This window comes from Myxine glutinosa, chromosome 11 (genome assembly GCF_964187855.1).
Source record: "Myxine glutinosa chromosome 11, kmMyxGlut1.1, whole genome shotgun sequence".
Lineage (NCBI taxonomy): Eukaryota > Metazoa > Chordata > Myxini > Myxiniformes > Myxinidae > Myxine > Myxine glutinosa.
The window spans coordinates 45675086-45699816 of NC_136271.1; the positions used below are offsets into that span (position 1 = coordinate 45675086).

Consider the following 24731-nt stretch of genomic DNA (forward strand, 5'->3'; position numbering starts at 1 on the left):
GGCCCTCGGTGCGTGCCGGGCCTCGCTTTGAACGGCCACGTCTGTGCTCCAATAGGCGGAGCGGGCAGCTGGATAGGAAGGGTCGTCATGGCGACCACGTTTTGTGGAGACGTGCCGGCAGGTCGAGATCGGGACATTGGATGGCTCCACGCCGAGGGGGTGCGTGGGATCTCGGCCCGGGTAAGCCCCCGTCCCTGTCCCGAATGCCGGACGCATCCAGCCGCCGGCACAAAACAACCAGCATCCATGGCTTGGCTTTACGAAGCCGGGCTTTGGACAGGGATTGGCGCACCGAGAGGTATTAGTGAGTAAACTGGGTGATGAGGTTAGTGTTTTGGACCCAAAATTAGAGAAAAACAAAATTTGATGATTGGCAAGGGATTGGCAGTAGTGATTGGCAGATGATGGGCAGTGATTGGCAAATTTTTAATTTGTTGAAATTTGATGTGCAAAATTGGTAGTGAGAGACCCCCGATGTGGTGGGATGGCATCCCTGCCACCCTTCCCATGGGGGGGGCAAAGGAGCAATAGTTTATGGGGTGGCTATGACAACCGAGCCAGGGAGGGCTTGGATAATGATAGGGATCTAGAGAAGATGACCTTAGGTAACGTTAAGGTTAGTTAGTGACTGATACCTGTAGTGGGGACGCAGGTAGATTAGTGTGGATGATAATGACGTGGGAGCGCAATAGTTTAAAGGGACGACTGGGAAGCGCAAGTTTCAGAAGGGAGTAGTTAGCTGAGATGATGCCGTGTTTGTGAGAATGGAACAGGTGTGATTGCACAGGTGTGCAATTGGACAGGTGTGTGGAGCAGTGTGTGAGTAATGAGTGTTGTGGATCAGCACGAATGCGCTTGGGGAGAGAAGGGTGCAGGTGGCACCAGGTGTGAGAGCACAGGTGTGCAGGTACAGGTGTGTGGAGAGAGTTGGAGTAAGTGGTACGGAGTGGTGTGCATGGTGCGAAGGTGTGGATGGGGGAAGAGTGGACCCCTTTCACGAGTACCCGGGGCGGGTAGTGTAAGTGTTAGGTAGAGGGTACAGGTAAATTGTGGTTGGATATTGGCATTTGTGGTGCGGTTGCAGAATGGTGTTGTGGATGGGTGCATTAGTGTTGTGGAAATGGCTGGGCGTGTAGCCTGTTAGTGTGTGTAGTTGGTTGGGCACTCCACCACTGTGAGGATGTCGGCCAGGTGAGGCCGCAGGTGGGCTCTGGGAGCCGGTAGTTGTGAGTGGGTGCCTGAGGATCCCGGGTGTGGATCGGGTAGCCCAGTGCCAGAGAGGGCACCGAGTGGGGAGAGCGCCAGAGGGCCTGCCCCAGTTAGTTAGGTTAGGGTAAGGAGCAGGTAAGCTCGGAGGCAACTGCAGTGGTGGAGGTGTGCAGGTGGGTAGACCCACTGGGAGAGGTACACGTCGCAGCCCAGAAATTGTACGAGGGCACCGGGAGATGAATCGGGGGAGTGAGACCCCAAATTGAAGAGCACCACAGTGTGGCCAATGGGAATTGGTTTTTAGAACCCGTAGTGTAAGAGGGCCAATGGTTTGGCCGGAGAAAGACCCCGGGTAGTGTAAAGTTGTTAAAGTCATTTAGGAAATAGTTAGGATTGAAGAACCTGTCGCACCATACGCAGCCACTTACCTGTGGTGATGATGATGACTCCACACCTGTGTTTTCTTTGTTTTGTGCAGGAAATGAGAATTGCTGTGAGGATTTGTGAGACGCATCACGACGTGGATGAGACATTGGGGTGATTCCATCTCTCCCTCCCTAGGAGGGACTGATGATGAATTGGTAATGGCAAATTTTGATGTTGAGTTGAAAATGGCAAATTTTGAGGAGAGTTGAAAATGGCAAATTTGATTGGTTAGGAGGGAGAGAAGACGAATTTGGTTTATGGGAGGAACGGGGAAGACAGTAGGGATGTTTGTTGATTTGTAAAGTAGATGTTTATGGGTAGTGTTGTGTTGTGTGGATACAGTAAGGGGTAAGGGAGGGGCCATGTAGGTTACCTGGTGGGGGGGGGGCGTACGATAGGAACGTACCTGTCTCACCTGGTTCCCATGTGCCCCCAGTGTGCATCACTTTACATTGCATGCACTTTTGCGCCCTTACCACCTTACTCACTTGTTTCTTCTTTTGTCTCCCACCTCCGAGGATCTGGCTTTGGGGTAGAGAGAGAGGAGAGAGAGAGGTGCTGGCTGCGCAGTTGTGGGCCTGCACTTTCGCTGTTTGCTGCCGGGATCGATACACCAAATGGACCGCAGTTCGTTTGCGGCCAAGCACCACCCGGGGATGGACCTATGGGTCAACGTGGCACCTATGCCATACAGGTGAACCATTTTTAGTTAACACCAAGTGCACCACAAGAAGAGCAAGAGACACCTGCAGGGTTAGGGGTTGTCGAATTTATTTTTATTCCAATGAACAATGGTGACTGCACCGATTGGTGGTGGGGTGGTGCTGTTGATGCTCGGGAAGGGTGCTCTGCACGTTATTAAAGGCCGTCGGCCACAGAGCACTCGTGGGTTGGTGTATCGATGCTGGCAAGCGCGCTCTCTCTCTATGCATAACATCTGCATGTGTTCCTCCAAAAACAGGTCCTGGATCGTAGTGTAAATAGCAGCGTAGTCGTGTAAATAATGCTCCCTACCGGCTGTATGTGTAGTTTGCGAATTCTTTCCGGATTCGGTTATCCTGTGGGTGTGTTTCTGTGAGGAGAAGGGTGCAACGTCGCAGGGGGACATATTTACTCATTTGTGAATATCTGTAAAACTGTCGCACTCAGGGTAGAGTTAATAGTAGAGGGAACTACATTGCGTGCCACACTAAAGTAGGTAAAAATTTATCGGGTCGGGACGCCCCGAGGGTAGAGAAGGGTGCAATGTTGCGAATATGGAATTTGGCCTCCATATCCGCTTGTAAATATTCCCCTATTTTCTCCAATACTCCCCAACTTTCCCCAATCCCCCATTCCCTAGTCCCATTGCATGTAAATAACAATCAGTAGAGCCGACCTTCCCCTTATTCCCCCATTAAATGTCGTGCCCAGGTCCACCGCACCACACGTAGACAACTTTCGGACATCTTCCTAGTTATTCTTATTCTATGTCAGTTAAGGCCTCGTCTCCATTAATTATGACTCTTCGTTGCACCAGAATGTGATTATATGGCATCAGTAGTGAGTTTAGGACCTTTCCCATACCTCCTTCCATCTTCTTCCCCAACAATTACAACAACAACAGAGGAGATGGCGGCGGAGCGGGGGAGGATGCGTCCTCACACCGGCTCGATTAGCTCCAGACCATGCGCTCCACGGGGTTACCACGAAGGGGCTCCTTGTCAGCTCCTCGTCAAGGGCGGAGCCTGGTAAACCCCCCGCACGCACCCAATGAGAAGCAACGTGCCGATTCCACGAGGCGGAGCTAACGAGCCGAGGGCGTGTCACTCCCCGCCGGATATACGCGGCCACGCGCCGGATGTGACGAGAGATGCGCCCCCAGCTTGAGACGACAAGACGCCACCTCGAGCGCTGTGAAACCTCCTGCATCTACTGGACCGTACAGTACCCTGTCCTTGAGCCAAGAGTGCACCTTGAGCCATCGATTCTGCCTTTCCTGGCCATCAATCCCCGTGTGAGTCAGCCTTTTGTCCCGTTTATCTGTCGTCTGTGGGGAATAATATAAGAGTGTGTCTAAGTGCTTGTCTTTCTATGCTGTACCTCTCGTCCTTGTAATCTAACCTTCCGCCTTAATATAACCTCCTCCGGAGGTCTTGAGAACTGAACCCCTGGTGTCGTATTGTGTTATTGTAATCCAGCCGGGTGTCTTCTTTTTCTTATTGAGCCAGCATCGCGCGACTAGTCAACGTTCGGGCACAATCGGGTAACTGGTGCAGACGTGGTCATACCATAAAACCGCTCGGTAAATAACATCCAAGCCACGTCTGTAACAATATATATATATATATACACACATATATATTGCTACGGTTTTGAGATTTGTACATATGACGTCATTAAAGGCTAAAGGTTTGCCCCCCCATAGTTAGTCCACGAGCAACACGTAGGCCCACTTAGAGTATTAGTTATGTCATAGTATGTGTAAGATTAGGCCATTTCCCTTGTAATATCTGCGTTGTGTAAAATACATGAGTATAGGCCCCTTCATTTTTGTGCCATCCTCCAATTCCACCTTTGGGCATAATTGATCCCGTGCCCCATTTTGGCTGATCCCTCCATGTGTTACGCTTCGGCTGCCAGCAGCATTCGCTGCCCTTTGTTCGCTCGAACTAGTCGAGTAACACGAGGTAGGCCTAAGAAGAGGGAGGAGCGCGGGGTCGGAGTGGGGCAGCGTCAAGGCAGCGCGTCAGAGGCGATGACGGTAACGGCCTCCAGCCAACCAGGGCTCCAAGAGCATGGCGTGATAGGGCGTGGTAAGGCGCGTCCGGCAAATGCTAATAAATTCAACTTGAACATATAAAGGTTGTTAGAATTTAATGGTATAAGACTTTCAGCTGTTGTCAGAATATCTGGAAAAGAATCTCTGAAAAAAATTAATAAATAATAATGGTAAAAACAATAATTTCTTCAATAACTCATCAAATATTAAGAAAATGACAATAGCAATTGTACTTTTGAATTCCTTGACCTCAAAAACATTTAGACACAAAAATTCTTTTTCTAACTTAATTAGAAGTGGAAATATGGCCAAATCAGTATTATTGGCGGCCATCTTGGATTTCACCCTCTGGTGGAGTTAGCCCACACTTTTGCGAGGGGTCCCCCGGCTAATTTTTTTTAGTATTGCATAATCATCCAAAATATGCCTTCAAACCATGGTCCTGAGAAATGGTCACGGAATCTATTAGCTGGTCCCCTACTAACAAGTTATATGTTTCATTTTAACGTACATAATAAATATATGATTAAATTATTAAAATCTCCTTTCCCGTTCCATATGGAATGCTTTATTTCTACATGTAAACAATTTAAACATAAGCTGAGGTTACTGACTAATCCCATGTACATATTGTCACGCGAGACAGTGTTCGTTAACAATCCACCTGCTCTCGGATCCTTTGTCTTAGGAAATGATCGATCGGTTTATAACCTACTGCATTCAGTTATTACCCGCAAATAATCTTTACCAGACCCCGAGGTCGCCCAAACGAGCTGAAATTGATGGCACATGCACAGGAGGCAGATGGATCAAATGCATTTCTTATCTTTTTAAAAGGCTTATTTAAAAAGAATATGGGGGAAAGGTGGATAGCATGAAATGTTTGGAACAAACCATGTGAATCAACAGACACAACAAGGGAGAAGGGAATATGCAAACTTGTATACAAGGATGAGAAATAAATAAAACTGAACCCACACTAACTACACACCACAGTTCGCACTTGTACAAACATTGAAATTGCAGGTAAGGCCTTTCCTTTGGCACGATGTGCAGGGTGGAAGGCGATGATGCAGCCTGTTATGGAAACCAGCGACAAAGTAAGCCAAGGATGAGACCAGTCAGCCTCAAGGAGTGCCAGCGATGATGAGCACCAAAGATGAGGAGAGGCAACGATGAAGTGAGCCAGCCATGAAGTAAGCCAAATAGAGCACCATGTTCTTTTCCAAAAAGGTGCCACTTGAATTCTGTTCCTTGCACACCACTTCTTCTGCATGCCAAGTGCTCTGGTGTGCCCTTTCTCTCCTCTCAAGGCCTTCTTCGTTATTCTGGGCTTCTTCTTCACCCTTGAGTCTTTCTGCACACCAAGAGCTCCGGTGTGCCATTTCTCTCCTCTATCTGAGATGCTTCTTCTTCACCCAACCCTTCTTCCTGCACGCCGGGAGCTCTGGTGTGTCCCTTCTCTCAGCCCCTTGTCATCATTCTGGCCGGAGTCCTTCTCCAGGCTGTCTCACCCATGGGGCGAACCCATTAAAAAAAAAAGGCTTCTCCTGATCCAGGCTCAAAAGTGCTTTATGCCACCATGGCTTGCACACATCGGCCTGAGAGATCGTGACGGCCTTTTTGAAGTATGTGACATGACTGCATTTTTTGTGATGTGAAGTTCTCACATGGCCCCGCCCACAAACAAGAGGTATTTAAAGTTGCAATATTATTCTGGATATCCTGTCTATAAATTACATACATTGCCTCCACAGCGTCACATGTAACAAAATGCCTTACTCTGACAGGTCCAATAAATGGTAATCTAACGTACTTGAAACACACGGGCCATGTTGCACTTATCACAGCCCAGCTATGGATCCTACCCCTCCCCCCCACTTCTAAGTGACAATATGTTCAACTAGGTACACGAGATACAGCCGTGGCCAAAAATATTGGCACCCTTGCACTTTTTTCAAATAACTCACAATTTTCTTTAAAAATAAGTTGAAATTGACAAAAGTATTTGGTCTCCACAATTCTTTATTTCACTGTTAATATTACAGAACCTTTGTTTTTGATTCAGAACTTAATATAACCTTTTAAATCGGAAAATAAAAAGAAATGGCATCGACGAAATTATTGACACCCTCGACTTCATATTTGGTAGCACATCCTTTGGACAAAACAAGCATTTTGAGTATTGCGCTGCAATACATGTCGTCCGGAAAACTGTTAGGGAAATTACCAAGGGTTATTTACCCACAGGTTCTGAATCGTTCCCAATCGCTAATTACCTCAGGACGGGCTCACCTGTGATTCGCACTCGGGACTTCGATTTATACACCTTGCAGACAGGTCAGCAGAAGCACGAGAAAATAAATTGTTGATGAAGAACCTTTCGAGTCGCTAAATATCAGTAATTTATTATATTTTCCGGTTCACGATCAATGATCGATGTGTATATATATATGTTGTTCGGCTTGGCTCCGCCCCTCCCGAAAGCACACGCTGTGTCGCGCTGTTGACGTTCGCGGGACGAGGCTGAGGGCGCGCGGTGCGGCTTGAGGAGAACTCTGGCATAAACAAGATATCCATTTAAAAAAAATTTTTTTTTCCTTTAATTAACGATATCTGCCAAACCACGTGCCCTATCGCAAATTCCAAAAGGACATTTAGGTAGACTGACATGCTGAACAGATCTGTGAAGTTTCCCCTCGATTGGATCAAAAATGAGGGAGGTACTCGGTTTTAAAGGTTCATGCTTAAAAACGTCAAAACTCTGAAACCATGTGACGCATGACGTCATGCTCGCTGACTTTTTTGTTCGTCGTGGGTATACAATTCTGAATGCAAAGTTTGGCCTCGATCTGTTCAGCCGTTGCAGAGAAAAAGGGGTTTTCGCGTTTTCACGAAAAACAATATGGCGGCCGAACCACGTGACCTGTGACGTCATAATTACCATTAAAATATTCTACAGACCGAGTCCCCCCTACGGTGAAAATTTGATCTCAATCGGTCCTATTATTGCAGAGAAAATCTTTTTTAAAGGAAATTAAAACTTAAAATGGCACTGAGTTAAGGATCATCAGAATTATCAGAATTCCCAAAGTTCAAAGTGCCATAACTTTGTCAAAAATGATCGAAACATCGTGAAGTTCGAACTTGATCTGTAACTTATCATGAGGAAACCATGTGCCAAGTTTGAAATCATTAGCATTAAGAGTTTAGAAAAAAAGTCCGGAAAACTGTTCTTTGCGTGACGGACTGACGGACTGACGGACGGAGGGACGGACAGACGGAGGGACGGAGTGAAAACCTATGGTCCCCTCCGGTGTACACCGGCAGGGGACTAATAACTGCAGTCAAGCGCTTCCGAAAGCCATGAATGAGCTTCCTACACCTCTCTCCTGGCAGTTTGGCCCACCCTTCTTATGCAAACTGCTCCGGTCTCCCAGATTTGAAGGGTGCCTTCTCCCAACTGCTGTTTTCAAATCTTCCCACAGGTGTTCAATGGGATTTAGGTCTGGACTCATTGCTGGCCACTTCAGAACAGTCCAGCGTTTTGTCTTGAACCATTCCTAGGTGCTTTTTGAAGTGTATTTGGGGTCATTGTGCTGCTGCAAGACCCATGACCTTCGACGGAGACCCAGATTTCTGAGACTAGGTTGAAGATTACGCTCCAAAATGCCTTGGTAATCTCCTCATTTCATGATGCCATGCACACATTCAAGGCACCGAGTGCCAGAGGCAGCACAGCAACCCCAAAACATCACTGAACATCACCTCCGCGTTTGACTATAGGGAAGGTGTTCTTTTGTTTGAAGGTTTCATTTTGTTTTCTGTAAACATAGAGATGATGTGCTTTCATCAAAAAGCTCTACTTTTGGTCTCATCTGTCCACAGGACATTCTCCCAGAAGGATTTTGGCTTGTTCAGGTGTATTTTGGAAAACTCTAGTCGGGCTTTCTCAGCAGTGGGGTCCTCCTGGGTTTTCTACCGTAGAATCCCCTTTCATTGAGTTGGCGACGGATGGTGTGAGTTGCAACTGTCGTACCTTGTGTCTGAAGGTCAGCTTGAATCTGTTTAGCAGTAGATCGAGGTGCTTGCACCACCATTCAAACAATCCTTCGCTGCAATCTTCGATCAAGTTTTCTCTTGTGGTCACGTCCAGGGAGGTTGGCTGCAGTGTCATCGGCCTTAATCTTCCTGATAACATTGCGGGGTACAGTGTACACAGGAACATCAATGTCTCTGGAGGTGGACTTGCAGCCTTGAGATTGTCCATGCTTGGCTACAATCTTGTGTCTGACCTCAGACAATTATCTGGTTTTCTTTCTTTGCTCCATGCTCATTGTGGTACACACGGTGACACAAAACAGCAGAATGACTCCTTTTCTCCATTCAAACTGGTTGAATGAGTGATTTTTATATTGCAGGCACCTGCAACTCACCACAGGTGAGTTCAATTCCAAGGTAGAGAATCACCTGCTTGAAATATAATTATTTCTAACACCTTCGAAAAGGTGTCAATAATATTGTCCAGGCCATTTTAGGATTTGTGTGGAATAAGCTAAGATTTCGTAGTTTTTTCAGCTTTTTTTATTTTGTTCCACTGCAAACCAAAGAAATAAATCTGTGGATACCAAAATGTTTTTTAATTTCAACAATTTTTCTGGAGAAATGGTGCATTATTTGAAAAAAGTGCAAGGGTGCCAATATTTTCGGCCACGACTGTATGAGATGTAAATTTAACAAATCTATTTTTGTTGAGAACAAAACAAAAAATGTCCACGGCATGAAGTTGACAAATAAAAACTTGATTAAAACAGCTTTTCAGAACATACATTGCAATAAATGAAGCCCTGTGTCTTAATTACCTCCGCCACCAAAGGTGGAAGGAGGTTATGTTTTCACCCCTGTCTGTTTGTCTGTCCGTTTGTTTGTTTGTGAACAAAATATCTCAAAAGGTTGTGGACGGATTCGGACGAAAATTGGCAGAGATGTAGTATATGTCACAAGGATGAAATGATTTGATTTTGGTGAATATCCGGATTTGGATCCGGCTACTATAATTTTTAAAGTGATTCTTCACCATTGGGAGATAGGGCCAAAAACGATACATAGCAGGATATCTCAAAAAGTTGTGGACAGATTTGGACGAAACTTGGTGGACCTGTTGGGTGTCTGACAAGGACGATTCGATTCGATTTTGGTGAAGATCTGAATATGAATTCGGATATGAGAATTATTTAATTTTTAAGTGATTCTTCACCATTGGGAGATAGGGCCAAAAACGATGCATAGTAGGATATCTCAAAAAGTTATGGAATGATTTGGACGAAACTTGTTGGACAGGTTGTGTGTGTGACAAGGAAGAATCGATTCAATTTTGGTGAAGATCTGAATATGGATATGGATTCGGATATGGGAATTATTTAATTTTCTAAGTGATTCTTCACCATTGGGAGATCGGGCTAAAACGATACATAGCAGGATATCTCAAAAGTTATGGATGGATTTGGACGAAACTTGTGGGACAGGTTGTGTGTGGGACAAGGAAGAATCGATTCATTTTAGGTGAAGATCCGGATCCGGATCCGGCTAGTAGAATTTTTAAAAGTGTTTCTTCACCATTGAGTGATATGGCTAACCAGGTGGAGGTATGCTCTCTACGTAGTGCCGTTCTCGTTCCTTGATGGTTTACACTCCAAGGTCGAATTGGCCGGACAATTTGTTCCTAGTGCTGGAGATAACTCGCATACTCTTCGCTAAGGACACAGTGTGGTCTTTAGCGTCCATAAACCAATGCTAGCAAATTGGATAACCGGCTTAACGTCCATCTGAGGTACCCTTTGCGATGCAACACCCTGCATGTACGACTCATTCTCATGCAGTCATAGTCTGGTCGGGAATGGACTCCAACTATCGACCTTACTAGCTCTCTGCGCCGCACATGGGACAACCGATCTCAAAGCAGACATTTCTTTCTGGGGGAAATGTACTGTAAATGGATTCAACAGTCACGTGCACCGTTTGATCTCCATCGCCAACGCAGGAAGACATGCTCCAAGATGCAGCACCCCCGCGGTCGTTACGTTCGAGACCGCCTGGGATTCTCTTTGATCCCGAACGAAACATAGAGGTGAGTACACCCGAATGAGTTATCTTGAACAACTTTCATCACATTCATCCTCTGGCAGGATTGTTGGTTCAACGGCCCTCTGGGAAAGCACAGGTCGTTATCCATTGGGAATCGACTGCAGTTGGATGGAACTTATATAAATCAAATAAAACAAGCTTACGGCTGCTCTTCTTCTTCGGTTACACGTCCTGGCTCGCCTGTGTCTTCAGAGCAGGAGTTTTCTTTCCCTTCATTTTCTTTTTCCTCATTTTCTTCATTCGCAGCTTCCATCAGGGAATCCATTTTATTTACTTCTCATTTGAGCGTTTCCCGTCGCAATGGGAACGGTCACGTGGGTGGAGCACGTGATTAGACGTGGGCCTTGATTTTTCAAAAAGGCGCTATCCTAATGTTTCCTTCCCAAAATAAGCAATGTAACGTTGGTAAAACGAATGGCTGAGCCAGGAGAACTAGTGTTTACGTAATTTCGAGTTAAAACGCCATTTTTACATTCGACTGTAAAATGCATGGCCTGCACCACCATGGCCCTGGTGCTCTGTCGTGGCGAAAATATAAACCAGTCCAACTTGAACCAACGGGGTCCAAAGGAAATGTTCACGTCGTGGAAACTGGAAAATGTCGCTGTAAGAGGAAGAGCATTTTAAATTGGGTTAAGTTGTCCGTCTGGACTTTCCTTCGAGATCCCCCATAACCGACGTCCACACCCGATTGGCTCGCGAAGTTGGCGTTTTCCCGCCCACCTTGTGGTATTGACGTCATCACGTTTTATTAAACCGGGCTCGAAAATCCATTACGGCGCGGAATATAATATGCGACGCCTATAATAATAAGTAGTATGTTTTTAAAATATAAAACGAAGTCGTCCTGGTTATAATGTTCGGCGTAAACCGATGACGTCATCACGTCGTTAATATTCATGAGGCCGCCGTATATTCTTTTACTTCAAGCAGTAATTCGGTCTGAGCGCCGTTTTCGCTGAACGTCTGACGAGATTCTTCTCACTTTGGTTCGATGCGAAAGAAAATAAGAAGCAACGTCAGTTCGATCGTACAAGTTTCCTCAAACGGCCGTGCGAAAGCATTTCCGTGTTAATATTCATGATATGCTAATATATGCAAACGAGGCACGTAGCCTCGCCTCACACGGTCTCGGGCGCCATTTTGCGGAGAGGCAGAGGAAGGGGGAGAGATCGCGCCTGAATGTCTTGCTACAAAAGGCTCTGCGGTTTGGGTGCCGTAAGGGAGTCAAAACAGTAGCATATACGCAAAACAAGCTCGCGTGTGCGGTAGCCACCGCCTTTTGACTTTCATATCCAAACATCGTGAGTGTTGGGACCTCTAAGCAACAAACCAAGTCGACTGTCGGACTCAATGGCTCTTGAAAGCCCCGCATGCAACTCCCCAAGGCCAGGCGCAGTCGATCAAACTGACGCTCAAAACACAGAGCCTGAGCTTGCAGGGGATGAAAGGTCGAGTAACCATCCTTACCGCGCATTCTACATTCTCTTCTTTGTCGCGACGGTTTTCCTCTTATTTTGTTCCTTTGTTATTCCGTTTTGCCTTTTCTTTTTTCCGGGACTCCTAACTGGGCCTCAGTTCGCGGGAGGAAGCGCCTTGTGTGTTTTGCTGTGTTTCGTCTTTATTCCTTTATTTTTTTTTTTTAATCGACGTGCATGTTTCCAACTTCGCCAAAAGCGTCCCGCTTATTTTTTGGGATGTCTCCGGGTGCTTTCGTCCAATCCCCGTCGTCGTGTCGTACTAGGCCTGAAGAAAGCAAAAACCGTCATGGCGACCTTGCCTTTCTGCCTGCGTGACTCGGCTCGTTATGCAAATGATCGCGGACAGGCTCCGCCCATTCCTGCGCGGTCGCACTTAAAGGGCGGGGTCGCCACGGAGTGGGCGGGGCCATGCAGAAGCCAGCTGGCTGGACCAAAGTGCTCAACAGTGGAACTTCAAATGTCTCCTGTAAACGGTTCAAACCTTCGGAAATTCGAAGTCCTGCGTTCAATTCCCGTGGAAGGATCTGGTACCGCACTGTAATCGTCATATTAATTTTATTTATTTATTTTATTTTCTCCCCACCATTCTGCCGAGCTGCACATCCCAATTGGAGGCAATTATTCCAACTTCGTTTCGCAACTCCCGTGAACTGATAACGCAGTTTCGTGTCGTTTGTCCGACATGCTAACCATTCTGTCTGTGCTTGGTGATTATTCTGCCTCGAGGTTTTTTTTCTTTTCTTCTCCCAACAGCATCTTCCCCCCTCCCAAGCTGATGTGGCTGACTTTACACGAAGCAGGGATGTTGAACCCCTCTGTGTCACTAACAAACCCTTTGGTCCTTGAATCCAGGTGCATTGCTTTGGAGTTGAGCCGAGGACCACACCATGGCCAGCACACACAGTTGTACAATTTGCAAATGCTGTGCACACGTAGCCATCCCACCTACACCAGCAGTTTTTGGGGACACTTTGCTGTCACTGTCACCTTTGCTTTCGTTGGCTAACTGAAAATCAATGCCCCCGTTTTGGCAAGACCTTTCAGCAGCTCTCTTGCACCTGTAAGGAAAAGTTTGCTTTTGCATAAGAACACACCTGTATGACGTCAAGCATTGTTGGACTCTTACCGTAAAGTTCCCATTGCACTTTCCATTGGGATATATAGTGTTCCCATTCATTAGAAAGAGCCATCCACCATTTAGTACAATTTTTTGTTTGATCCCTGGGGAGAAAGTGGGGTGGTAGGGGGTAGCTTGGGGTATCTGTGGTGTCATAGGTAGGACCTGGTGTCCTGTATTGACCCAGCTCGTTTTCTCAATTCAACTTGAACCTGACCCGGAGTCATAATCCCAGGTCCTTTTGAAAGTTTTTTTGGGGAAAAATAAATGTTTAACGTCCACAACGTTTTCCAGGTTAATGGAGTACAAATATGCTTTTATTGCTTTGTAACAGGATAACCATTGACCCCTGTGAGAGGATTAACTGATTAGCGAATAGGTCACCTGAGCTCATATTGTCCTGATGACCAAGTGATACCAATCCATGTTGATTATAATAATGGAGATTTCTAATGAATGCTTTGTGTAAGGCTTATCGTGTAACCTTTTTTTGCTGGGGTGTTATTGTGACCTTTGCTTTGTGCTCTGGAACCTTACTTACAATGTTGTAGGACTGTGCTCAGGAGTGAACATCTGCTGGTAGGACTTTAATGGGCTTGCATGCTTGTAAGGCACCATCTATATATTATGTACACAAAATGGTGGAAAAAAAAAAACCCCCAAAAAAACAAAAAAAAGCATTGACTCCCACTCCGCAAGTGGTACTGCCCATATCGGCTTTATTTGGTCGTACAGAAGTACAAAATGTTCTGAGGTTTGGTTACCCAGACGGACATTGGTGGCGGTATAGACTTGTCCCCGATATAGTAAAGGTGCAATTGGTGCTGAGCATGCTCGAGGTTGGTGTCCGTGTCTCACTTGGCATTGGTTCATCTTGAGTTATCTTTGGGCACAGCGGTTAGCCATGCTGTAATCGGACTGATGGGTACAGCTGGCACACCCAATGAACTCTGGCAACCCATTGGCTTGCACACTGTACTCCTTCAAAAATAATTAATTACTTTATCTCTCCTTAAGTATATAACCATTACTAAAAGTTGACTTTTTATTTATTTATTTTTATTTTATTTTTATTTTTATTTTTTGTTCTCAAATGCTCAAATGCTCAAATGCCTTTAAAGAATGCAGGGATTATTGAGTATTTTTTGGAGCCGCAATAAAAGACCGATTCATGAGTTCTATTATAGTCAGGGCCCTTAGGGATATTTTGGTTCAAATTCTTCCAAAAGCATCAAATTTGGCGCAGATGTTGCCTATGCCTGCCATACTCTTTCTATTTTTGACGGGTGCCAAGGGCGGTATGATCCGGGGACCATACCGGTCCATCCCGCCATGTCACCTGACCTATGACGTCATAATTAGGATATGCATCCAATCACATGGTGTACTATAAGTGGTCAAAGTTCAAAATGAATCGATCGAAAAATTAAGGCAGGGATCCATTTTTAAGGTTTTCATAAAATCCAATATGGCCGCCAGGTCACATGACCTATGACGTCATATTTATGACATGTATACAATCATGTATACATGAACCCGGATCATGATCGCACAAAAATTAAACACAAGGATATGGCATACAGTTCATAAAACATCAAAATCCGTACCTTTGTAATTAGACTGATGAACTGCATATGCCTGAAAATTAGGAAGTAGACATGTAAATATTTCCTCTAATTGTCAAAAATAAGGTCAGAGTTCGATTACCCAACCCAGAAACATAAAATGGTGAACCTCGCGTAAATCTTGACAAAAACTCAAAAACCGACATGTTTGACTCAAAAATTACCTTTAAGATGACCTTGAGGGTTGACCTTGACCTCGAATCATCAAAATAACATCATAATTGGATTCCTCGACCTCGAAAACCCCTGATAGGTGGTATCATACATGATTCCAACCCTTTTGGTTATTCAACTGATTTTCCTCTAATCCGGGTGGCGGCCATTTAGTATTTCGCCAATATGGGGCCCCCGGGGGGGGGGGGGGCGCCCGTCTTGGCGCCCGTCAAAAAACGAAAGAGTATGGCATAGGCAACATCTGGGCCAAATTTGGTGCTTTTGGAAGAATTTGAACGAAACGGCCCCAAAATATCCCTAAGGGCCCTGACTATTAGGGATGGAGCGATGATTTCTGTTTCCAAGGAATGGTTCACAATGACAAACCTCAACGCAGAATATCGAAAGGAGTAAACGGATCTAGTTGTGTAATATGGCATCAACAGGTGATGTAGCACTTGCACGAGTCCACTTGAGTTAGGGTTAGAACTGCCTTAAGATATGTGGTCACCTCTTGCAATGATGTATACCCTCAAATGATGGAGAATTCCATCAGAGGTGGTAAATTGCCTTATCGGGAGGGACATGGTACATGGCACAGTCGGTGTAGGGTGGAGAATACCGAACAGACCTCAAGACCATAGATGGTGTACTTTTTCATGCAATATAAGAACATCAGTAGACTGGACAAACGCATGAATCCGAGTTCCCTGAGTCTTAGTGCAAGGGAACAGGTGGGAACATAAACGGGCAAACCTAAGTATTCATGTTGAATTTGAAAAACTGAACTGTAATGGCGTCTGGCCCCTTTTCAGGTGTTATAACATGCATGTAATGTTTCATACACGTCAATAACCATTGTTCCACTGGAATAATCGAATCCTATACCAATTGGTCAGAAGCCATTTACTGCCTCGAATCTTCAGTGGACTATCAGGATGTCGTGTTACTCATCGGAGATGTTTGTTCGCCGGTGATGTGGAATTTGTTCTGAACCGGTGAACCAGTTCTTTTTCACCATCCGGCAAAGATTTTGGAATTTTCAATCATTTTGCATTTCTGGAGAAGTCTCTGAACACACACACTGAGCGATATCCACCTTCTTGAACATCCATCTCCAAAACGACAACTCTCTGCTCCTGAATTTGATTGATCACCTGGGTCGGAACATCAGCATGAATAATCCGACCACCAAGAGAGCCCCCTGCCATCCTGTTTTGTTCAAACTCGGCTGTTGATAAACTTGCTTTGAGATGGATGCGGCCTTGTCCTTTGTCACTGGCTGTTACAGGCCACTGAATCCCACATATTCATTACCTTTTCAAACTTTCATTTGGTCATTGTGATACCTGCATCAATTTGTGACAGTGATTTCCAGTGTTTTCCAACTTTTTGGAAGTTTGATAACTCTGGAGGGCAATTTTCACTCATCTGGAGTAAATTTTTAGCACTGTTTGGATGGTTTTTTAAAATATAAAATATTGATGTCGATTGTATATGTATTGATGATAAAATAGTAAATTGCGTTATTTTTTAACTATGGGATGTTTGTACGCAAGTCACATGTGGGACAACGACCATACATATCGGTGTACCTGAACATGAACCACATGGACAACAGTACATACTGGACAAATACATACACGGTACAGTAGTTATACGGTAAATGGGTTCCAAGCATCGTGGGCCTTTGGTACACAACAGACTAACCCAATTAATTATCTTTTTCTGATTTAAGAACTCTGTGAAAGATTTGTTTGTAGTAGTATTTACATGAACTTATCAGATATTGGAAATATGTTGGAAGTCAGAGTCATTTGGATGTTAAGCAAGCACCACTACCATTCATCAAATTATGCATTTGATATTTAGAAAGAGCACCACATTTTTTGTCATTGTGGTCAGTGGAAGCTCGTTCATGGTATTGTGCGACAAAATTATATACCGGGGCCTCCAAATATGGATATTGTTTGAAATTGCTTTGTGTATTGTCTAAAATCTTTGGTGTCCCATGACTTTCTGCAGCACAGTACATAAGTAATTTAAGATATTCCTTTTGACAATTGAAAGGTTGCAAGTGAAGCATTGTTAGCCTCTCTTGAAAGGGCGAGGCTATTGCAAATGGTATGTACATTATGTGCATACACATGTCTGCTTAAATGCAGATTAACTTTAATACAGCGCCCCGTGTGGCCTATTTATTATAGCACCCATGTGGCATACTTTAATATAGTGCCCCATGTGGCACATTTTAATATTGCACCCCTGTGCAGCCTACTTTAACCTGGGTCCCCTTTGTGGCCTACTTTAACAAAGTGCACTGGGCGGCTTATTCTGCTAAGGCGCATCGAGCGGCACGCCCCCATACAGCACGGCCCGATATGGCGCCATGGGTGGCACGCCCTGATACGGCACCCCGAGAGGCACGCCCTGATACGGTGCGCCAGGAGGCAGGCTCTGATACGGCGCCCCGGGAGGCAGGCCACGATACGGCGCCCGGGAGGCAGGCCACGATACGGCGCCCTGGGAGGCAGGCCACGATACGGCGCCCCGGGAGGCAGGCCACGATACGGCGACCCGGGAGGCAGGCCCCGATACGTCGCCCCGGGAGGCAGGCCCCGATACGGCGCCCCGGGAGGCATGCCCCGATACGGCGCCCCTGGAGGCAGGCCCCGATACGGCGCCCCGGGAGGCAGGCCCCGGTACGGCGCCCCGGGAGGCAGGCCCCGGTACGGCGCCCCGGGAGGCAGGCCCCGGTACGGCGCCCCGGGAGGCAGGCCCCGGTACGGCGCCCCGGGAGGCAGGCCCCGGTACGGCGCCCCGGGAGGCAGGCCCCGGTACGGCGCCCCGGGAGGCAGGCCCCGGTACGGCGCCCCGGGAGGCAGGCCCCGGTACGGCGCCCCGGGAAGCAGGCCCCGGTACGGCGCCCCGGGAGGCAGGCCCCGGTACGGCGCCCCGGGAGGCAGGCCCCGGTACGGCGCCCCGGGAGGCAGGCCCCGGTACGGCGCCCCGGGAGGCAGGCCCCGGTACGGCACCCCGGGAGGCAGGCCCCGGTACGGCGCCCCGGGAGGCAGGCCCCGGTACGGCGCCCCGGGAGGCAGGCCCCGGTACGGCGCCCCGGGAGGCAGGCCCCGGTACGGCGCCCCGGGAGGCAGGCCCCGGTACGGCGCCCCGGTACGGCGCCCCGGGAGGCAGGCCCCGGTACGGCGCCCCGGGAGGCAGGCCCCGATACGGCGCATATGTAGGCAGGTCCCGATACGGCGCATATGTAGGCAGGTCCCGATACGGCTCCCTGAGAGGTAGGCCCCGATACGGCTCCCTGAGAGGTAGGCCCCGATACGGCTCCCTGAGAGGTAGGCCCCGATACGGCTCCCTGAGAGGTAGGCCCCGATACGGCTCCCTGAGAGGTAGGCCCGGATACGGCTCCCTGAGAGGTAGGCCCCGATACGGCTCCCTGAGAGGTAGGCCCCGATACGGCTCCCTGAGAGGTAGGCCCCGATACGGCTCCCTGAGAGGTAGGCCCCGATACGGCTCCCTGAGAGGTAGGCCCCGATACGGCTCCCTGAGAGGTAGGCCCCGATACGGCTCCCTGAGAGGTAGGCCCCGATACGGCACCTTGGAGGCACGCCCTGATCCGGTGCCCCGGCGGCATACTTTGAAAATGGTGCCCTGAGCGGCATGCTTTGAAAATGGCGCCCTGAGCGGCATGCTTTGAAAATGGCGCCCTGAGCGGCATGCTTTGAAAATGGCGCCCTGAGCGGCATGCTTTGAAAATGGCGCCCTGAGCGGCATGCTTTGAAAATGGCGCCCTGAGCGGCATGCTTTGAAAATGGCGCCCTGAGCGGCATGCTTTGAAAATGGCGCCCTGAGCGGCATGCTTTGAAAATGGCGCCCTGAGCGGCATGCTTTGAAAATGGCGCCCTGAGCGGCATGCTTTGAAAATGGCGCCCTGAGCGGCATGCTTTGAAAATGGCGCCCTGAGCGGCATGCTTTGAAAATGGCGCCCTGAGCGGCATGCTTTGAAAATGGCGCCCTGAGCGGCATGCTTTGAAAATGGCGCCCTGAGCGGCATGCTTTGAAAATGGCGCCCTGAGCGGCATGCTTTGAAAATGGCGCCCTGAGCGGCATGCTTTGAAAATGGCGCCCTGAGCGGCATGCTTTGAAAATGGCGCCCTGAGCGGCATGCTTTGAAAATGGCGCCCTGAGCGGCATGCTTTGAAAATGGCGCCCTGAGCGGCATGCTTTGAAAATGGCGCCCTGAGCGGCATACTTTATCATAGTAGTACCCCCATGTAGCCTACTTTAATATAGGACCTGGGATGACCTCATTTAATATAGCATTACTGGCGGCATACTTTAAGATCGCACCCCAGTTGGCAGAGCTTAAAAAATGAGTTTGCGCATTCTCATGCCATTTTAAGCTTTCAGCAACTTGACCTCATCATGATGTTTATTTCATGACAGATCCATGGACCTGACTCGAGTGGGAATCTTTGGATATTACCTGAACATGCTATAAACTGCTGACTGTCTCAAACACTTGTGTATACACTAAAACCATGTACAATCACTTGGATATACATCAAAATCTTAGACAATTGCTTGGGTATGCACCAAGCCATCCACAATCACTTGGGTATGCACCATCATCCACAATCACCTGGGTATGCACCATCATCCACAATCACTTGGGTATGCACAAAGCCATCCACAATCATTTAGGTATGCACTCAGCCATCCACAATCACTTGGGTATGCACAAAGCCCTCCACAATCACTTGGGTATGCACCGTCATCCACAATCACTTGGGTATGCAGCGTCATCCACAATCACTTGGGTATGCACGAAGCCATCCACAATCACTTGAGTATGCACTAAGCCATCCACAATCACTTAGGTATGCACTAAGCCATCCACAAACACTTAGGTATGCACTAAGCCATCCACAATCACTTGGGTATGTACTAAGCCATCCACAATCACTTGGGTATGCACAAAGCCCTCCACAATCACTTGGTATACACTAAAACTATACACAATCACCTGGGAGTACCCTTAAACCATACAAATCACTTGGGTACACCCTTAAATCATGCACAACTAGAATGGCACTCAGTAGAGCACATACCTCCATCAGGTTGAACATTTTGTTTTGTATCCCTATGTGCCGGATCAGCATCCAGACTTTAATCAAAATCAAATCGGCTTGTTCTTGTCACCGACCCAACTCATTCCCTAAACTTTGCAATAATATGTTCAAAACCTTTCGAGATATCGTGCTATATATCCTTTTGGGCCCTATCTCTCAATGGTGAAGAATCACTTTCAAAATTTTAGTATCCGGATCCGGATCTGGCTCTTCACCAAAATCGAATCAATTCTTCCTTCTGACACACCCAAGCTGTCCACCAAATTTCATCTGAATCCATCCATAACGTTTTGAGATATCCTGCTCAGACAGACAGAGACCTTTGGTGGCTGAGGTAATCACTTGGGTATACCCTTAAATCCTACAAAATCACATGGGTATACATTAAAATCTTACACAAACACTTGGATATACGCACGGTATACTTGAACCATATGAAATCACTTGGGTATACTTTTAAGCCATGCACAATCACTTGAATATGTCCTAAATACATACACAATCCTTTGGGTACACCATAAACCCATCCACAATCATTTCGGTGTACCCTAAAACTGTACACAATCACTTGGTATACCCTAAATCCATACACAATCACTTGGGTGTACCCTTAAGCCATACACAATCGCTTGGGTGTACACAAAAACCATATACAATCGCTTGTAAATACCCTACATCAATCCACAATCACTTGGATATACCCTAAATCCATCCACCATCACTTGGGTATATGCAAAATCTATGCACAGTCAATTGTGTATACCCTAAATCCATGCACAATCAATTTTATATACCCTAAATCCATGCACAATCAATTTTATATACCCTAAATCCATGCACAATCAAATGGGTACACCCTAAATCCATGCACAATCACTTGGATATACCCTAAAACAATGCACAATCACTTGGGTATACCCTGAACCATCCACAATCACTTGGGTATACCCTAAAACCATACACAATCACTTGGGTATACCCTAAACCATCCACAATCACTTGGGTATACCCTAAATCCATGCACAATCAAATGGGTATACCCTAAACCATCCACAATCAAATGGGTATACCCTAAACCATCCACAATCACTTGGGTATACCCTAACTCCATCTCCAATCACTTGGGTATACCCTAAAACCACACATCACTTGGGTCTACACTTAAACCATACACAATCATTTGGTATACCCTAAACATACACAATCACTTGGGTGTACCCAAAAACCATTACAATCGCTTGTATATACCCTAAATCCATCCACAGTCACTTGGGTATACCCTAAATCCATGCACAATCAATTAGGTATACCTTAAATCCATGCACAATCAACTGGGTATACCCTAAAACCATGCACAATAATTTGGGTATACCCTAAATCCATCCCAATCACTTGGGTATACTCTAAGTCCATACACAACTAGAACGGCATTCGGTAGAGAGTATACCTCCACCAGGCTGAACACTTTACATTTTGTATCCACTGAAAGGCCGGATCTGGATTCAGACCTGAACCAAAATCAAATCAGCTTGTTATTGTCACCTCACCAACTCATCCACCTAGTTTTGTCATAATCCATCCACAACTTTTTGAAATGTCATGCTATATATCCTTTTTGGTCCGATCACTCAATGGTGAAGAATAACTAAAAAATTTTTTTTTTAAACTCGTATTCGGATCTTCACCGAAATCGAATCGATTTGGCCTTGTCACACACCCAACCTGTCCATCAAGTTTCGTCCAAATCCGTCCATACCTTTTTGAGATATCCTGTTCGCAAACAAACAGGCAAATGAAAAATCACTCATAGAGTGACACTTGGCAAAAGAGAACAAAGTAGAATGGCACTCGGTAGAGAATCCTTTTGACCTCAAAAATAGTTGGTTTTTGAATTCAGTTCGCTGATATGAAAATCCTCTTCAAATTTCAAGTCAATCGGATGAAAATTGAGGATTTTAGAAATGTTAAAAAGGTGGTTGACCTTTGGCCTATGTTGACCTTTAACATTTTGACCTCAAAAATGGTTGGTGGTTGCATTCAGTTAGCTGAACACACAAACACGCAAACAACCCGGAGTGATGAACATACTTTTCCCAAAATTTTTTGTTACCAAGTAACTGATAGGGGTGAAAACATAACCTCCATCCACCTATGGTGGAGGTAATCACTTGGGTATACCCTAAAACGATACACAATCACTTGTGTGAATCTTAAACCACACACAATCATTTGCCTATAACCGGAAACCATACACAATCACTTGGGTGAATCTGAAACCACACACAATCACTTGGGTATACCCGGAAACCATACACAATCACTTGAGTGAACCTTAAACCACACACAATCACTTGCGTGTACCCAGAAACCACACACAATCACCTGGGTGAACCTTAAACCACACACAATCACTTGGGTATACCCGGAAACCATACACAATCACTTGAGTGAACCATAAAGCATCCACAAATACTTGGGTATACCCTAACTTGTGACCTCATATACATCTTGGTATATATCTTTGGTGTCAGGAGTGGGATACGGACCCGAAGCGCGCTTAACGCGCTCAAAATTACAAGTCACCGAAATTTGATTTTGTTTAACATGGAATGTAGGGACAATGACAGGGAGATCAGGAGAAGTGGTGGAAGTATTGGTCAGAAGAAGAGTGGACATATGTTGTGTGCAAGAGACGAGATGGAAGGGAAGTGGTGTGAGAATGGTGAAGGGTAGGCAGGGACAGAAATACAAGTTTGTGTGGCAAGGGTGCCCGGAGGGCGTGAATGGTGTTGGTGTCCTGTTTTCTGAGGAGTTTGTAGACAGTGTGGTGAGTGTGACTAGAGTGAGTGATAGGTTGATGATGGTGAAAATGATGATTGGAAAGCTCTTGGTGAACGTCATCTCGGGATATGCTCCGCAGGTTGGTCAAAGCAATGAAGAGAAGGACAAGTTCTGGTGTGCGATAGAGAAGCTGATGGAAAACGTGAAAGATGAAGAGGTTGTTGTGGTGGGAGGAGACCTGAATGGACATGTGGGAAGGAGTATGGATGGTTTTGAGGGAGTTCATGGGGGTTACGGATATGGTGTGAGAAATGGAGAAGGTGAAAGGATTTTGGAGTTTGCTGATGGAGCTGATTTGTTGATTTGTAATACTCAGTTCCAGAAAGAGGATAATAAGCTTGTTACATACACGTCAGGTGGGTCGACGACAACCGTTGACTACCTGATGGTGCGTAGGCGAGATAGGGGGCACCTCCGGGACACAAAGGTGATCCCGGGGGAGGAGGCTGTTTCACAGCACCACTTGGTTGTCTGCGACATAAAAATGAAAGGTGCGAGGAGAGCTCGGCGGGTGAAGTACCAACCAAGAATGAAGGTGTGGAGGTTGAAAGAGGTGACAGTAAGGGAGGCATTAAAAGAGAGGCTGAGTAGGGTAGAGGATGATGTGGTTGAGCTTGAAAGTGGTTGGATGTCAATGAAAGCTAGTCTGTTGGGAGCCGTTGGTGAGGTATGTGGATGGACAAAAGGACCACCGAGGCACTCGGAAACATGGTGGTGGGATGATGAAGTTGGAAAGAGGATTGACGAGAAGAGGAAGAAGTTCAAGGAGTGGCAGAAGGCGAAGGGTACGGGAGCAGAAACAGCAGAGCCTGAAAGTTATAAGGCAGCCAGGAAGGCTGCAAAGAAAGAGGTAGCAAAGGCGCAGGAGGCATGTAGGAAAATGTTCGGAGAACGCTTGGATTCAGAAGAGGGTCAGAAAGCAGTATTCAGGATTGCAAAGCACATAGCGAAAGAGAGGTGTGACGTGATGGGGGTGAGTTGCTTGAAGGATGAAGTGGGACAAATCGTTGTCGACCCAGATGGAATTAAAGGAAGATGGAAAAGATATATGGAAATGCTGTTGAATACAGAGAATGAATGGGATGGCAACATAGCGAGTAACCCAGTTTTAGGACCGGCAGAGAAGATAACTGAGAAGGAAGTTGAGGAAGCGATAACAGCAATGAAGAGTGGAAAAGCGGGAGGGCCGACGGGAGTTGTGGGAGATATGTTGAAGGCAGCAGGAAGTTGGGGTGTGAAGAGAATGACAGAGATCTGTAATCTGGTGGTGAAAGAAGGCCGCATTCCAGTGGATTGGGAACTGAGTACCCTCGTCCCTCTATACAAGGGGAAAGGTGACCCTCTGGAGTGTGGCTCGTACCGAGCGATAAAGTTATTGGAGCATGGAATGAAGGTATTGGAAAGGGTGTTGGAGAGGAGGATAAGGAAGAAAGTGAAGATCGACGAAATGCAGTTTGGATTTATGCCAGGAAGAGGAACGACAGATGCGCTTTTCATTGTGAGGCAGTTGCAGGAGAAGTACATGGAGAAGAGGAAGAAGTTGTTTTTTGGGTTTGTTGATCTGGAGAAAGCATTCGATAGGGTTCCACGCAAAGTATTGACATGGGCATTGAGGAAGTTAGGAGTGGAGGAATGGTTGATCAGAGTAGTGATGGCAATGTACAAAAGAGCGCGCACAGCTGTAAGGACGAAGGACGGGAACAGTGGTGAGTTTGAGGTGAAGGTGGGAGTGCATCAGGGGTCGGTACTAAGTCCACTACTATTTGTAGCTGTGATGGAGGTGCTGGCTCAGAACGTAAAGGAGGGTTTACCGTGGGAGTTGTT

The 24731-nt window shown here is 46.6% G+C and overlaps 2 protein-coding genes across 3 annotated transcripts in view; one reads left to right on the forward strand and one right to left on the reverse strand.

Moving 5' to 3' along the window:
* The window catches only part of DRC7 (dynein regulatory complex subunit 7), a 171447-nt gene extending 160299 nt beyond the window's left edge, over positions 1-11148 (reverse strand). Inside the window, exon 1 of one of the 2 annotated variants that reach the window (XR_013624950.1) lies at positions 10684-10918. Coding sequence is in view for 1 of the 2 variants with exons in the window: in XM_068130594.2 (XP_067986695.1) it covers positions 10684-10805 (122 nt within the window). In the remaining variant the exon portion in view is untranslated. Of the gene's footprint in view, positions 1-10683 lie in introns of both variants that reach the window. The other variant, XM_068130594.2, reaches the window with a different exon arrangement.
* Positions 11149-11675: 527 nt separating this feature from the next.
* Positions 11676-24731, forward strand: part of LOC137436632 (zinc finger CCCH domain-containing protein 4) — a 68044-nt gene continuing 54988 nt past the window's right edge. The window contains exon 1 of the mRNA XM_068130596.2: positions 11676-11991. Coding sequence (XP_067986697.2) covers positions 11894-11991 — 98 coding nt within the window. The 5' untranslated portion in view covers positions 11676-11893. The remainder of the gene's footprint in view (positions 11992-24731) is intronic.